This window comes from Strix aluco, chromosome 2, assembly GCF_031877795.1.
Source record: "Strix aluco isolate bStrAlu1 chromosome 2, bStrAlu1.hap1, whole genome shotgun sequence".
Classification (NCBI taxonomy): domain Eukaryota; kingdom Metazoa; phylum Chordata; class Aves; order Strigiformes; family Strigidae; genus Strix; species Strix aluco.
Genome location: NC_133932.1, coordinates 101327559 through 101342669, shown reverse-complemented (window position 1 = coordinate 101342669; position 15111 = coordinate 101327559). Strand labels below are relative to the sequence as shown.

Sequence of the window (15111 nt, the reverse complement as noted above, 5' to 3'; positions counted from 1 at the left end):
TTCTTGTTTGCATGTGTGGTTCTCATTTTTCTGATATAGTTATTAATACTGATGAAAATTAAAGAGAGAAAACCCAAATATTTTCATATTTGCACTTTTCCAGTAGCATTTAAGAAACCCCACAGCTAATCTGCCATAAATTTTCTTGATTTTTTGTTTATTTTTTTAAATTCAAGAGTAATGTAGGAATATATGGAATTATATTACAGCGATAAAGGCTTCAGAATCCCAGTAGATGATGTAATTATGATTAAAAAATAGTATTATTGAATAATTCACTTTTGTAATATGCAAAAGTAATTTTTTCTCTCATTTTCAAGAACCATCAGTCTTAATATCTAACTAATGAAAAAACATAAACAGTGTCATCTGTCAGGTTACTAACAGAGAATACCACTTATTGGAGCTTCATTGTTTACTTTAGCAGGTAATTTGTGGACCGGAATCATTTAATTGTTCTGAACACATAATTACATGCCCGCATTTTCCAATTTAATTAAAATGTACAAATCTGAAGATTAAGGGAATTTTTGAATTATTAATCATTTCTCCTCTAGGAAATCTTGTTGCTCTGCAGGAGATTTGTCCAGTTACAACTATACGTATTTTTTTCCTTCTCTTTCACAGACAGACAATTTTCCCGCAGAGCCCAATTACATGGGCAGCAGGCAGCAGTTTGTTCAAAGGTAAGGCCTATTAAATAACTTTCTCGGCTTCCCCATTTGCATTCTTGTCAAAATTGCTTTGCCAGAGAGTACAATTCAACTTAGAACAAGTAAATACAACTCTCTCTCTCTTTTTTCTTTTTCTTTCTTTTTTTTTTTTTTTTTTTTTTTTTTAAATATGTATTTCAGTAGCTCCACGTTCAAGGATCCAGAAAGAGCCAGCTTGAGGGACAGCGGGCATGGGGACAGTGATCAGGCTGACAGTGACCAAGACACTAACAAAGGCTCCTGCTGTGACATGTCTGTTAGGGAGGCACTCAAGATGAAAACTACTTCAACTAAAAGCCAGCCACTTGAACAAGGTGAGTGAAGCCTCCAATGCTTACAAAAGCGTAGAGTTTAAGCCATCATTATAAACCTATTAGTTTTGCAGTTGCAGTTTATCAGGGTAGAATAGCCCACTGATAATACTATCAGAGAAAACAGTAAATCTTGTAGCTAGCCCAGAGCAAAAACCGCTCAGTATCTTTCAGAATGAACATGAAATGAAACCACAAGTACCCAAAGTAGATTAAAAAAAGCAAAAAAAAAAAATTAGTACTTTTTTAAAATGATTAAAATATATTTTATCTCCACTGGCATTGCCTGTGATATATTATATACAGTCCTTCTGCCAAAGGATGATTTGGAAATTCAAACTAGTCATGACTACAACAGATAGAAGAATGCCAGTCATTTACATTGCTCACGTAGTTTGGAGAAGAGCGAAAAGCAAAAAGGCAGGCTCAGGATATCAGGCAAGAATAAAACTGGATCAGAAGATGTTTTCATTTCATGGATGTATTTTCCTATTTGTAATGTTGATTTCACAATTAATAGTAGTGTGAGAAGTGTCAAATAATAATATAATCTGATTTTCAGTATAATTTCATTCATATCCTGTGAAGGTACCAAAGATAAGTGCCTGAAACATCTAAAATGACTTAGGACGATGACAATGCTCTCTGCAAGCATTTGTTCTGACAAACAAGCATGTTTATTTCCTCAAACTCTGTATCAAATTCATTTTTTTCCAGATGTCTTTTATCTAATTATGAGGTCTTTTTTTTCAAAAGGGACACTTTTTTCTTAAAAGCATCAGAGTAGTCCAGAATTGTGTGTGTTTGTATTTTACTTCTAGACTGTAAGCAATAAGTGCACCACTGAATTATTTTTAAATGTTTTGTATGTTTACTATTATATTAGTTTGTTGTGGGGAAGATGATTCAGTGTTAACCAGTTAAAAGACTATTAAATAAGTCAGCCTTAATAAGAAGATATATTTATAATTAAGCAGAAAAATATTGTAAGGTTTTTATTAATTATTGATTAATTTGGCCTAGGTTTTTTGCCTCTTAGCCTAGTCTGATCTATAGTACAGTCATCAGGAAATACATGTTCAACTTCATTTTTCTGATTATGTTGAGATTGTAATATAATTTTTGCTGCGTAGAATATTTAGAATGCTGCAGTATAATTTATTCTGTATATATTTGAAGGTGGACCTCATACATGACCTTATTTTCCAAGTAATAAATGCCAGAAAGATTATTTTTTCCTGACCTTTTGCCACAGCAACTCTGCTTATAATTGGACATTGATCTGTATAAAGATGCAGTACTGGACTTTTTTTTTTTTTTTTTTTTTAAGAAGCTGTTTGAGTGTGTGTCTAATTCTCTCAGTTTTGTGGAAGAAAAAGACAAAATCTCTGGATTCCTATCTATCAAGCATGGCCATGAAAGAGTTCTAGAATTTTAAAAGTTTCATTAGGAAAATGATTTACTATTCACATTAAAAACGTGGTTTCTTGGAAAAGGATGGTATGGCCAGGGTTCATAATACTGCAGTTTGTCCAGCAGCATCAAGCCCAATACTGGTCAAAATATAAAAACTCCAGTAGGGAGATTAAGCCAACCATTCCTGTAGCTTGTTTTCATTGTAATGCAAGGAGTTATATGGAGGTTTGCACTTGTCATTATATCTAGATGAGGGGCCCTATTCATCAAGAAACAACTTATTCCAGTGGCTCATATGAATTCCTCACATTCTTATTAAACATATATTGAACTGTGAATATTAAGTACTGTCAGCCACTGAACTGCAGCAGCAGGTGTTATGTGAATTTTCCTACTGAGAAAAAAAAAAGAATGAGGATAGAGAGATAGACTACTTTTTTCTTTTTTTCCCCTTTTTTCCCTCCTAAATATAATTACAAATGGTAATGATATCCACTTGTTTACTTGTACGAACTCTTCCATCTCAAGTGTGCTGTAATAAAATCATTGGCATATTATGAAAACTGAACCTGCAGTAAGCACCTTATGGGGTTACCAATCATTGCAGTAACAAATGTGGTGCAATGTGGTGTTCCCAATGAAACCAACGATTGTTTGTCATTGAGCTTAGTACAATTAGGGCTCTTAGCCCAAACTAACTTTTCTCTTTTGAAGGAAGAGAAACAAGATTGCTTTCTCTAGTCATAAGCCAAATTGAAGGAGAGTGAGAAATACGATATATGTGATTAGGATAGAAAAGGATTGTGTTTTCTTTAGAGAAAAAATGTTTTCTGGGAAAAGGAAATGGACAGCTTGCTAGAAACAATTGTCTACAGCAGCGCGTGAGGCAGTATCAGAACTTGGGGTTCTGTCATCATCCTGGGTTGTGCACAGGGATGGGAATTCACTATTTTGTAGCAAAGTTGCAGGCTTGATTACTGTTGTTTAAAGATATTTAAAATAGTTTAATTTCTGCTTTTAGAACAGTGCTAATTATTAGGTCTTCTGGCATTTTTGAAAAATGATCAGGATTAGCTGTGAATTGAGGATCTTGACTTGAGATTCCTAATTTAAAAATGAGTTAAGTTTGAGTTTGACATCCTCTGTATGTGATTCCAAACACTATTGTCACGGGTCCAATTCTACCCATGTCAGTAATAAGAATGCTAGTGGTACCAGTAGTTTAACTACAGTTTTGAGCAACTATAGACTAGACAGCTTGAAAATGAAATGATCATACTGAGACAAAAATTGTGTCAGTAGCAATACAGGAACTGTTCTTCTATCAGGAAGAGAGAAATAAGAAGTTTTATGAAAAAATAACTTTTGTAGACAAGACATCTTCTGATTTCAGCATAGGATGGAAGGCAATCAAGATTACTTTATGATTTACATTAAAATAGTGAAAACAGTGGATGGTAAAGCCTCGGTAAGTTTACTATTAAAATATTTGATTTCAAGGAAGATATCTCCAGATAGCAGTGGTGGTTGTAAACATTCACACAAGTGGGAAAGATAATGCAAATTAAGATATCATTATGAAATGCTTATGAAAACTCATCAGTTGGCTTTAATGGAAAGAAAGGGGAAAAAAACCCAACCCAAGAAAAGTTATCAAGACAGTAAATCTTGTGTTAAAATAAGCATGTCCCTTTTTAGTTATCTCAACCATATATCCTCTTGCTGTGAATTCCAAGCCACTTTCTGCATAAAAATATATAGCTGTCTCTTAAACTTACTTAACGCAATCTGAATTAGCTGTCTTACTAAGCAGCTTGCTCCATATGCCTGCTACTCTTTCAGTGGAATGGTTTTAGATAAATTTGTTTTGTTTACCTCTCTTTTTTCACTGCTGTTTCTAAGACTTTAAACCCCATCACTAGTTTGGACACTTTGAGATCACTCTACTTAGAAGACTTAGAATTATTAAGTTTGAATACATCTGTCAAGTTACCTGTTTGTTCCACCTGAAGTAGCATATATTATTCACATTTTATATTTAAATAACAGAATAATCTTTTTGTTTGGTATGGTTTAAGCATTACAGCTATAATCTGTATTTCTTGAAAAGATATCCAAAGCTGAAAATGATATCGTAAACCATAAATGATATCTACAAGGAAGCAGTACAACAGCAAGATGTATATTTTATACCTTTCTTAATGAATCCTGGATATATTTACCTTATAATCAGTAAAACAATATAGAGTTATGAACTTTTCTGTAGTTACACATAAATCATTTCTTTGATAGATTTTCCCAGGAATTTTTCCTTCCTTTTTCTTTTGTTTTTTTGCTATGTTTCTTTGCTTTAACATAAATCTATATTTTCATGTCACTGTCAAAAATATCCAAGGGATTAATTATCTCCAGATTTGGTAACTTTATTGTTGACTTTTTGCTTTATCACTTGCATTACATCTTTCTTTCAACACGTTTGCTTGCTGTTCACACCTGCATTCCATAAAGGGGGTATTTCTGCATGTTCTGTTGCCTCCTTAACAGTAGCACAGATCCTGAGAATAAACAGAAAATGGAGCCATCTCCTTGGAGGAAGGGTAGAAGGAAACTCTTTAGTGTTGGTGTCAGAGAGTCCTCTAGGACCTCTATTACTCACCAGGCTTCTCTGTAGAACACCATCATTTCAATCAAGGATATAGATGACTAGTATAAAATGACTGTAATGTATCTTCAGGAAAAAAAAAGAGATATTTAATATAACTTAAAAATATAATACTTCTTTCTTCATCTTCACAACAAAAATACATTTACATCACAGCTGATGCAGTCCTGCATGCATCATTTAGGAATAAAAACTGTATCAGTGCTGTGGAATCTCTATGAATACTGGTTCTTGAGTTTGTCCACTGAACACATTCGCAGAATGAGTCTGTAGTAACTTGTACATTTATATTCTCAATTTTTGAACAAGAATGATCTCTGAAATCGAGTATTCTGCATTATCCATCTGCAGCAGAGCAGAAATTATCAGAATTTTTTACCAAGATTTTTTCTGAACTATACATTGATTTTCTTGCCTTAATCTTGCTTGAGTCTGTAAGATAATTAAAATCCATTCTGTTTAACTGAGTGAGAATCAGTCTAGACTGATAAGTGCAGAAAGTTCATCAAGCAAATTTCTGCTGTCTGACATCATCACCAATGCTTTCCATGTCATTGGGGATGATGGCTTATTTTATGAGTACATCAGCTTAATGAGATAATGGAAAAGAAGTTTGTGGAGAAATATTTCTTTTCAAAGTTCTCTGAGTTGGTGATGGCCTCCACTGAGAAACCGATGGAGGCTGGGAGTCCCCCCAGAGCTGGCATGACCTGTGAAATACTTTGTTCAACATTGCTTCCTCCCACAGTTTTTTTTTTTCCCCCTGGACAGAATATCTCCTATCACATTCTGTCTGTGTCCAGAATGTGAATAGCTGTCAGACTGCACTACTTGTTCTGACGCCACCTAAGGGTCTTTATGTCTAGGACTATTGTCCCTTCCAAGTCGCTTACCTCTAACATGGTCAGGTAAGATGCTAACTTGCTGTTGTAGATCAGGGCTTGCATGCAATACCCATTCTTCACTTATGTCTGTTATCCAGGTAAGAGTCTCTTTCATTTTCTTAGTATGACCTAGTAGTAGCCTCTACAACTAGTTGAAAGGAGGTTGTAGCGAGCTGGGTGTTGGTCTCTTATCCCAAGTAACAAGTGATAGGACAAGAGGAAATGGCTTCAAGTTGTACTAGGGAAGGTTTAGACTGGGTATTAGGGAAAATCTCTTTATGAAAAAAGTTATTAAGCACTGGAACAGGCTGCCCAGGGAAGTGGTTGAGTCACCATCCCTGGAGGTATTTAAAAGATGTGTAGATGTGGTGCTTAGGGACATGGTTTAGTGGTGGACTTGGCAGTGTTAGGTTTATGGTGAACTCAGTGGTCTTAAAGGTCTTTTCCAACCTAAACGATTCTGTGATTCCATTCTGTTTCTATAACTGTAAATTCTGGAAGTGCTTAGGTGAAGCCCACACAAAATGAATTTTTTTCCCCCCCTTTCATTTGATTTTAGCCTCATATTTTTCTCCTTTTTTTGGCTTCTGTGCTTTATACAAGCACATGTGTGATCCTAGATGATGACTAGCATAGGTCAAAGACTAATTTATCTAGTCTGTAAATGCTTCTAATCGACCAAATTTGTTAACACCCCAGAGTTACTTGATTTTGGCTTCATACTAATACTGGGATTTTTAATTTAAGACTAAAAATATATGTGGAATTACAGACTTTTATGAAGAATAAGGCCATATTTATATTCATTCAATGTCCACTTCAGTGTGTTTAACATATTCATTATGATGTTTAAGTCACTGCCAGTACTTCCTTCCTACTTTTCTGCTGTGAGTACCTTGTTCAGTGAAACAGTACTTCTAAATTTAAGAGCATTAGCAGCATTATTATTGGTCTCATCCTTTTATGAAGTCCGTGTTGAATGGTAATATTGAAACTTCTATTGGCGTTAAACTTTTAAATTAATGTATTTCACTTTTAGTCAGAGGAGTACTCATAAAAGTTTCAAATGTTCTATGTGCCTTGATCTCAAACACTCATTTAAAGATGATCTGGGTAACACTTTTGCAAGGCTTCCTTACCTAGGCTGAGCTAGACTATGCAAATGTTCTGTAATGCCCTTTTTTGAGAGATCAGAATAATCTCCCTTTGAACCTAAACTAATGAACTAGAGAGAGAAATACAGGTCAGTTGCCTTTGCTGTACAGATGATTGTCATAACCTTTCTCATCTTAATACCCAGTAATATGTGACATATCTGTTGCTGTATTATGTATTGAGCAAATTATATGATGGATTTGGGCAAAATAAAGACAAATCTCTTGTATCTGCCAACTTGTATTTACCCAGAGTTCTAAATATTTCTTTTTCCCTCTGTTGTAGTTACATTGAATATCTTTCTGGTTTTGTTTTTATATCATCTATTAGTCTAACAGTCAATTTAGATTCATGCTTTACGTATCAGTTATTTCAATACTGAGCCTAGATTTGTGGGTGACACTGTATGACATCAGGTTGAACGATGATCGGGTGTGCTTCAAAGCAGAGTCCAGTTTGTTTGGTGCTTCCTCATTAGAGATGGGAGTGTTGCCAGGCATAGTTTCCCTCGTAGCGTGCTCTTCTTAGAAGTATATGAGCAGCCTTGGATTTCAAGCAAGACTATCCAGGTGAGGAAGGAGAAGTTTGAGGAAGCAGGTGTTTGTCCTTAAAGAAGTCAGAAAAAGAAGTGAAGTGGCATCCTAATGGAGAAGGGATGGATTAACTTAATGCCTAGACTGCTTACTTATCTGCCTTCATTGATACAAAATAGAAAAGCAGTGCAAACATTCTGGCAGCTGAAGTGACAGTGAATACACTTTGCATCAGAGTATTTTAGCCTATTATTGCCGCGTGTTATTGCCTATTATCCTGCTTTTCAACTGGAGCTGAGTTCTGCCAAACCAGGTTTTTAATCAGGTGCATGTTTCAGCATCTGGCAGATTATTATCATCATGTATCTGGTAGTAGTGAAGTTTTGTGAATAGCATATCCCACATTTAATTAATGTATTTAGCCACAAATTAGGGGGAAAATTTCTATAACTGACTTTCAAAACATGCAGAAAGAACTTTCTGCATCTGTACACACACAAAACATGTCACTGTGAAACAAAAAAGGGATTACTGCCATTCAGCACAGCTTCATCTATGCACTATTTGGTGTGTTATGCTACATTTTTCAGGTAATTTCATTTCTTCCCCCCATTATTTCTACTTATTTTATAATTACAAATTAATTCAGTGGTTGAAAATTATCTATATTTTGCCCTGTATTTTGTTTCAACTGGAAGCTTCACCATTGAATCAATTTAGATTATTACCAACACCTTAAAAGTTCTAGACTGTACCAATAAATGTAATAATAAATTTCCAGAGAGTTCTCTTTCATGATCTTATTTGCAAATTAATGCATAACATGCACTTCAAGATCACAAGTCTGTTACCATAAGGCTCATATCTGAGATGTGAGTGCAAATTGTAATATTTGGCTGCTGTAGCTGTTGGTGCTCATTTCTTCATGCTTTACTTTAGAGGCAACACAGCAGAATATCCCTTCCCTGTCATAAGTGTAAATCTCATTACTTCCTTTCTGTACTCTCTGTTTTGACACTGCCTTTCCCAAGTCTGAGCACAGTCATTGTACTGCAGTTTGTTCTTGGAAAGCTTAGAATCCATAAGTTATCTTTTTTATTCCCACTAGAAGAGCAAGAGAAGAATTTGCAGTTCTCAGTAAGATGAAGGCCTTCTATGTCAAAATCATTATCTTCAGCTAACAATTCTTCTTTTCAGATTCTTTTTATAAATTGAAAGAAAAGTGAGGGCATAGAAAGATCAACAACTTTTGAAACAAGGAAATCGGAAAATGGATAGTTTTCATTGTTTCAGGCTTTATGCATTTCCCTTGGTGGTAAATGGATGTTCTCTGACTGCTTACTTTTTAAAATGAATATTTTAGGGCATATATTCATATATTAGATACTTAATATCATGGAAACTATTGTAATGGGTCTAGAAAGTCTATTCCTATCTCTTAGTCCGTGTCTGAAAACATCCTTGTATGGTGTATTTACAGTTTTCTTTTAATTAAGCTTGCACAGATTTATAGATTTAAAAAACATATATATATATGAGAGTGTGTGAGTTTATTCAGCTATATAAAGGAGACAATTAAAATGAATACATGTTCTCCTCTCTTTCTCATTTTAAATCATCATTGTATGATTGTAACTCCTATTATTGAGTCAGCAGAAAATACAGATATGCTAAACAGCCGTAGTAGTCAAGTTTTAACACAACCCCATTGCATATTCCAGCCACATTCTTGTACCAAAAAAATTAATATTCTGCAGATGGTGTTACTGTAAAGTACATTAGTTGGAAACCTGAACTTGGACTGTAAGTAATCAATAGCTTTATGTCTGGATGGGGAAGACAAAACAGAAGTGTCTTAAATAAGAGATGGGAGTTAATTATTCCATTCATCAGTTCTTCAGTTGGAATAATACTAATTGTATTTTGTTCTTCTGGAACAAAGAGTATCTCCTAATTTCTGTATACAGTAATCCAGTCTGTCCTTTTCCTGGTCCTTTTCCTGTGCACATACTACTTTTCTCCTATGCCCTGGTTTCCAGAGGGAGAAAAGTGGTATAATTTAATTTGGGCCAGAGTTGCAGCACACTCTAATTAGTGACAGAGCCACTGTACCCAGTTTGTAGGCATATTTTTAAGGAAGATCTGGACAAATTCAAAATCAACAAAGAGGGAGAGTAACAGCAGAAAACAGAGGTTTACAAAACATGGCCTGTGGGTGACATTTGAAAGAAGTGTTTGTTTAGAATTTGTGTTTGTTTAAAGGAACAAAGACTGGGGTGAAACATAATAAAAGTCTTTGTGTATATAAAGTTGTTATAAATAGGATGGTGACTGGTTTTTATTTTCTTTTTGTTTAATTTGCTGGGAGAGCTATTTAGGTTACATATGACGGCGAGCTTTGCTATAAAGATATCTAGGCACTGAAGCAGGGTACCCATGTAAGTTAAAGAATACCCCTTCCTGGCAGTTTTTAAAACAGGTTAAGTACACATTTGTCAGTGATAAACTAGATTTATTTTGACCTACCCAGGGCCAGTGGATCCACTCTAGCCCTGCTTTTTATGATGCCATAATTAAATGTGAGGATGCGATATACTGTCTAGTCCTGAGTAAAACTTAGTGAAAGGGAACACTTACACTGACCCGTTCTGCAGCCTTTTCTCTGCGAACATCTTCTATGGGAAGACCATGTTAGAGAATCACAGGGAACATGAAATATGTAGAGCTTCATAACAAGAATCCCTGATACGATATAATAATACTTAGCATTTAACATGGACTTTGCTCAGTGGCAGAGCTGCAGCATGGTTAAGTAATTACTGCTCAGTGAAACTTTGTCTGCTCTCTGTACATCATATACGCATGCCATGTATCAGCCTCTGTGCACCTACTGCCCATCCCGATTTCCAGAATGGCAGAACAGCTGGTTTCCATTCCCTGCTGCTGCTTTCTCCTATTCCAGCTGCCGCTCTCAAATAACCTCCCTTCCCCAAGTGGGCTTCATATGGTTTGAAAGGGACTTAATGTACCTCAGTGCATAGGGAACTTTTGATGCATATTTCATCATGTTTCAGTTCTTTCTACAGGGAACACTGCATGTATAACAGATGTTCCCTGACTACTACCCTTTCCTGAAGGTGACATGCCCTTTTTTGTGTTTCATCTCTAATGTATATGGAGCTGGTAATGCCTGTGTGGTACTAAAATATACTGCTCCATGGCTGCCCCTGTGCTGCATGCCAAGCTATATTTAATTCCATCTGCTCCCCTCTGCAGCATGAAATTGAGAGGAGCATATGCCCAGTATAACCAAGTCATACTGTGGCACAGAAAAAAAAACCCTTTATTTAAGACAAGCAAGATATTTTTTAAATTTACGACCACATTCTTCCAGCTTTTTATACATAAACTGTCTCTCATAAATCAGTGGGGATGTTCAGGTGTCTACATGTCAAAAATCCTTTATCTTTTATTATTTCTTTTAATATTATTAATACTGTATATGTAGTATGTGTTTGTTTATATAGGTACACATGCATATGCATAAATACAGAAATAAGACATCATTAACCGATGTCCCTGAAAATTCGATTTTGTAACCTATATAAACCTGTATTTTAACAGTATGGTAAATTTAAAGCTTTAAAATATTTTATGCTTGTTTTAAAACTGCAAATATTAAAGCAATTCACAAATTTGTTTACATAAAACACTATTTTCATCATAAAGCTTGTTTTGGGAACGTATAATAATTCTGAGGCAAAACCTGTCAATCTAAAATATACAGTTGAAAAATAGTATTTTAAAAAATAATGTTTTTAATATATAATTAATAGTGTACTGTACATATAGATATACATGTATATAACAATATAATTGCAGTGTCTCCTTAAATATTATAGGGTTGTGCACCTTGGATTTTTAGAGGGTAGCCTATCAACTGTTTCTCAGAGTTTTGAATTAAATTCTTCATACAAAATTTTACTATCATCTGACCCCATTTTTGCTTGAGCAAATGAATGAAGCTCCTACATAAAAAGTGCAATTTAAGTTGCACATTGACGAGATCTCTAGGCAGTTGCACAGCTCAACCAACCTTCCAAACTCTGAGACAAACATGTAGACTAAGAGCAACAGAAACACAGAAGTGGGGTTGTGTCTGTTTTCTGTGAAGAGGCTTTTGAAACACATCTGTAATCTGTGTGGCCTGGGGAAGTGTGTATTGGATATGTGTGCACTGCAGAATGTGAATATTCCTACACTTCATGTGTGTAATTAGTTTTAGCATATGGTATTTCTTTTCTACTTTACTTGTTTGATTTAAAGTAACGATTCTGTCCCTTATCCCTATGGTATTTTGTTGTAATCAGAGTTCACATAAAGACAATGTAGATCTATATGTTTATCTAAAATGCCTAATTTAAAGAAGGAATAATTTTTCTTTTTTTTTTTTTTTTCTTCCCTGAGGTATGTAATATTTATAGTGCACATTTATAATCATTTCAGAAAGTACCAGCTTCACTTCTCTTTTATAGGAATATTTTACTTACAGTAGAAATTTTGTACATGTAATGTGGGAAATCATATTATGCAGCCCTAAAAATATGTCATTTGTGGGTGGCTACTTCTTAAAAGGACCAGTATTATTTCCTATGAAAAAACTGCAAAATAGTCTATGAAATCAATTTCTGTCAAATTCTCAGCCTGATTTCTTTTATAGACTTAGTATTTACCCATAGGCAAGAAAGGCAAATTAAAACAGTTTCACTAAAATATTTGTAAGATTTATGTCTACATTATAAAACACAGAAAGTTAAATGTGACCCTGAGTTATGTCAGGTACCATGTTCTTTTCTCTCTTTTCTCAATTCAAAGTTTTATGACCCAACCACATGTGGCTGGTACCCAGGTAGGAATACCTGGGTGCATAGAAAAGTCAGGTGTTTCTGAGGGGAAGTGAATGGAGTAGACAGGAATAGAGAAAGAAAACTACACTGAACAATACAGGCGCTGCTGTGAGGAAAGTTTTAAACTCAGCTTAAGTTGTCAGTGTGCTGTGGCTGCTTTTTGCTTCTCAAGAGTACCGTAGAGTAACCAGAGCACACTACTGAATTGAACCATAAAAATTAAAATAAAAACGACCATGTAAAGGTGATACTGCATATCCTTAAGTCACTCAAAATATATAATAGCATAAAATATTTTTTCTTTGACATTCAGGCTTATAATAAACAAATAAGGACATTCTCAAAATCTAATTACGTTGGAAAGTTCACTTAGTAATATATGGCAAAATATATTACAGCTTGCAACTGTAAAGCAAGCAAAGCAAGCACTATTGTATTAACTCAGGACACTTATATTTAGCATTTATTAAAATTTTCAAACAATAAAAAACCAATAATAAAAATGTAAATTTTGAACAGAAGTATCAAATACGTTGAAGCATGTAGTGAAGACAATCTCAGTTATCATTGTATGGTTATTTCAAGATAAGACGAGAATTTAAATAGTTTGGACTGCCAAAATAAACCTTATCTCAAAATTTTCTGGTTTCATGATCTTTATTGTGAAAATAAAATCCCACAAGTTGTTTAAGACTAGTTATCGATATATAGTTCTAAAAGTTGTGATTTTTGCTTATGGATACCTTTTCTTTATATGGAACTACTGATAATATCCATATTTTTGTTAAATTCAGAATGTGCTTATCTGTCATTAATAATCATGTTTATTGTATATTATTATTATAGATTTGTAATAACACTCATAATCTAATATTAATAATATCTATTATTATTCATAATGTTTAATTTTATTCCCTTATTTTTAATTTTATGTGCTTTATTTTGTGTACATTCACATTTTTTCTTAGTATATGGAGAATATGAAAAATATTTATGTTGCTAGAATTTTGACAAAAGTAAAGTCTCTCAAAGTCAGGTTAGATGATTGGTGAAAATTGGGAACCCACCTTCCTCTTGTTTTTAAGAAATCATCCCATCGTTAATTTGCTATTATTTTACAGTGATCTCAAGAGATGTGTAACCTCTTTAAGTAAGACAAAATAGGCTACTATTTAAAGCCTGAAAATGTCTTTGCTATTTAAAACCTAACGATTTCTTTAAATTCTTTGAAGACATAGATTCAGATGTCAGTAGAATTACATATCATTGTAAATTTATTGCATTTCTGCAGCTTTTCACAGGTATACATGACAACAGTGTGTGGTTCATTGTTTATTAATGACTCATATTTAAACTTGTTACAAGCACATTTGAAAGATAACTACCATATTGTAAACTTGATTCTTTTCCTGATATGCAGAAAAATTGAAAGACAGAGAGAGAATGAGTTACAGGAAGAAGGAAGGGGAAAAAAATTAACTTAGAAGTTTAAGGTTTGGGAAGATAACATATAACACAGGAGAAAAAAAAGCAAGTAATCAAAACAAACTCATATTTCTTAAGAAACAAGAAACTGCCCTACTGTCAGAGTTAGCGTGGTTTTGTTGAATTTAATTCTCTTCCAGAAGTGATCAAATTTTATATTTTTCTTAGCTGCAATTAAATAATCCAAAATTGGAGTATATTCCATATCAGACAGGTGTTGCGGTTTTGCAGTGGAGGCTCATCAGAGTCAGCAAAGTTGTACCACCTTGCGCTTTTTGAACCAAAAGAGTATAATATTTATTTATTGTTATAAAATTACAAAACATAACTTTTTATTTTTAATCTGATGTCAAATAACTTCATTCTTTTGCGTAAGCTTTTGTAGCAGAACAAAAATAAATAAAGTACTTTCTCAAAATGTAGATGATGATAGATTTATATAGGGATTTAGTGCCTTTGTTCATTTTACTGGCAAGATGTGCAAACACAGTACTTTGGAAAACACAACAAAAGTAAAAAATTAATTAAGTTCAAGACAGCTAAAAATACTCTTCAAAATCTTAATGAAACCTAGGAAATACAAGCTAATGGCATCTTCATTTAGAGTGATTTTTACCTTTCCAAAATAGATTCAAAACTAAGGCTCAGATTTTCTCCTAGATATTTAGTCTTCTATAAGTACAAGGAAACTGGAAAACCTAGACCTCAAGGTTTTGTTAGTTAAGAAAAGAAAAAGAAAGCTTAACATCCCACGCCTCTACATTTTCAATCCTGTTGAAGGAAAGAACAGTCACAAGGAACCTTGTCCCTGCCATTTCACCTACCAACTTACCTACCTCTGAGTTAGTTACCCTGACTTTTTAATTAGTTGACAAGCACTTTAGAATTAATTAAGAAAGCAATAGGTACGTCTGGAGCATGATTAATTTGACCTATTTTAGATGAAGTATGCCCTCAAATGCTCATTCATTTCTACTGCCAGTAAAAGATAGCTAACTCAGATGTAGTTAAACAATTGTAGATATCTAAAGTTATGATAGAGGAA

At 34.1% G+C, this 15111-nt stretch overlaps 1 protein-coding gene across 2 annotated transcripts in view; it reads left to right on the top strand.

Annotated features, from left to right (window-relative positions):
* LOC141919629 (protocadherin-17-like) overlaps positions 1-15111 on the top strand; it is a 66775-nt gene that overhangs the window by 26027 nt on the left and 25637 nt on the right. The window contains exons 2-3 of one of the 2 annotated variants that reach the window (XM_074815571.1): positions 628-686; positions 855-1197. In XM_074815571.1, coding sequence (XP_074671672.1) covers positions 628-686; positions 855-1035 — 240 coding nt within the window. In that variant the 3' untranslated portion in view covers positions 1036-1197. Of the gene's footprint in view, positions 1-627; positions 1198-15111 lie in introns of those variants that run through there. The other variant, XR_012622036.1, reaches the window with a different exon arrangement.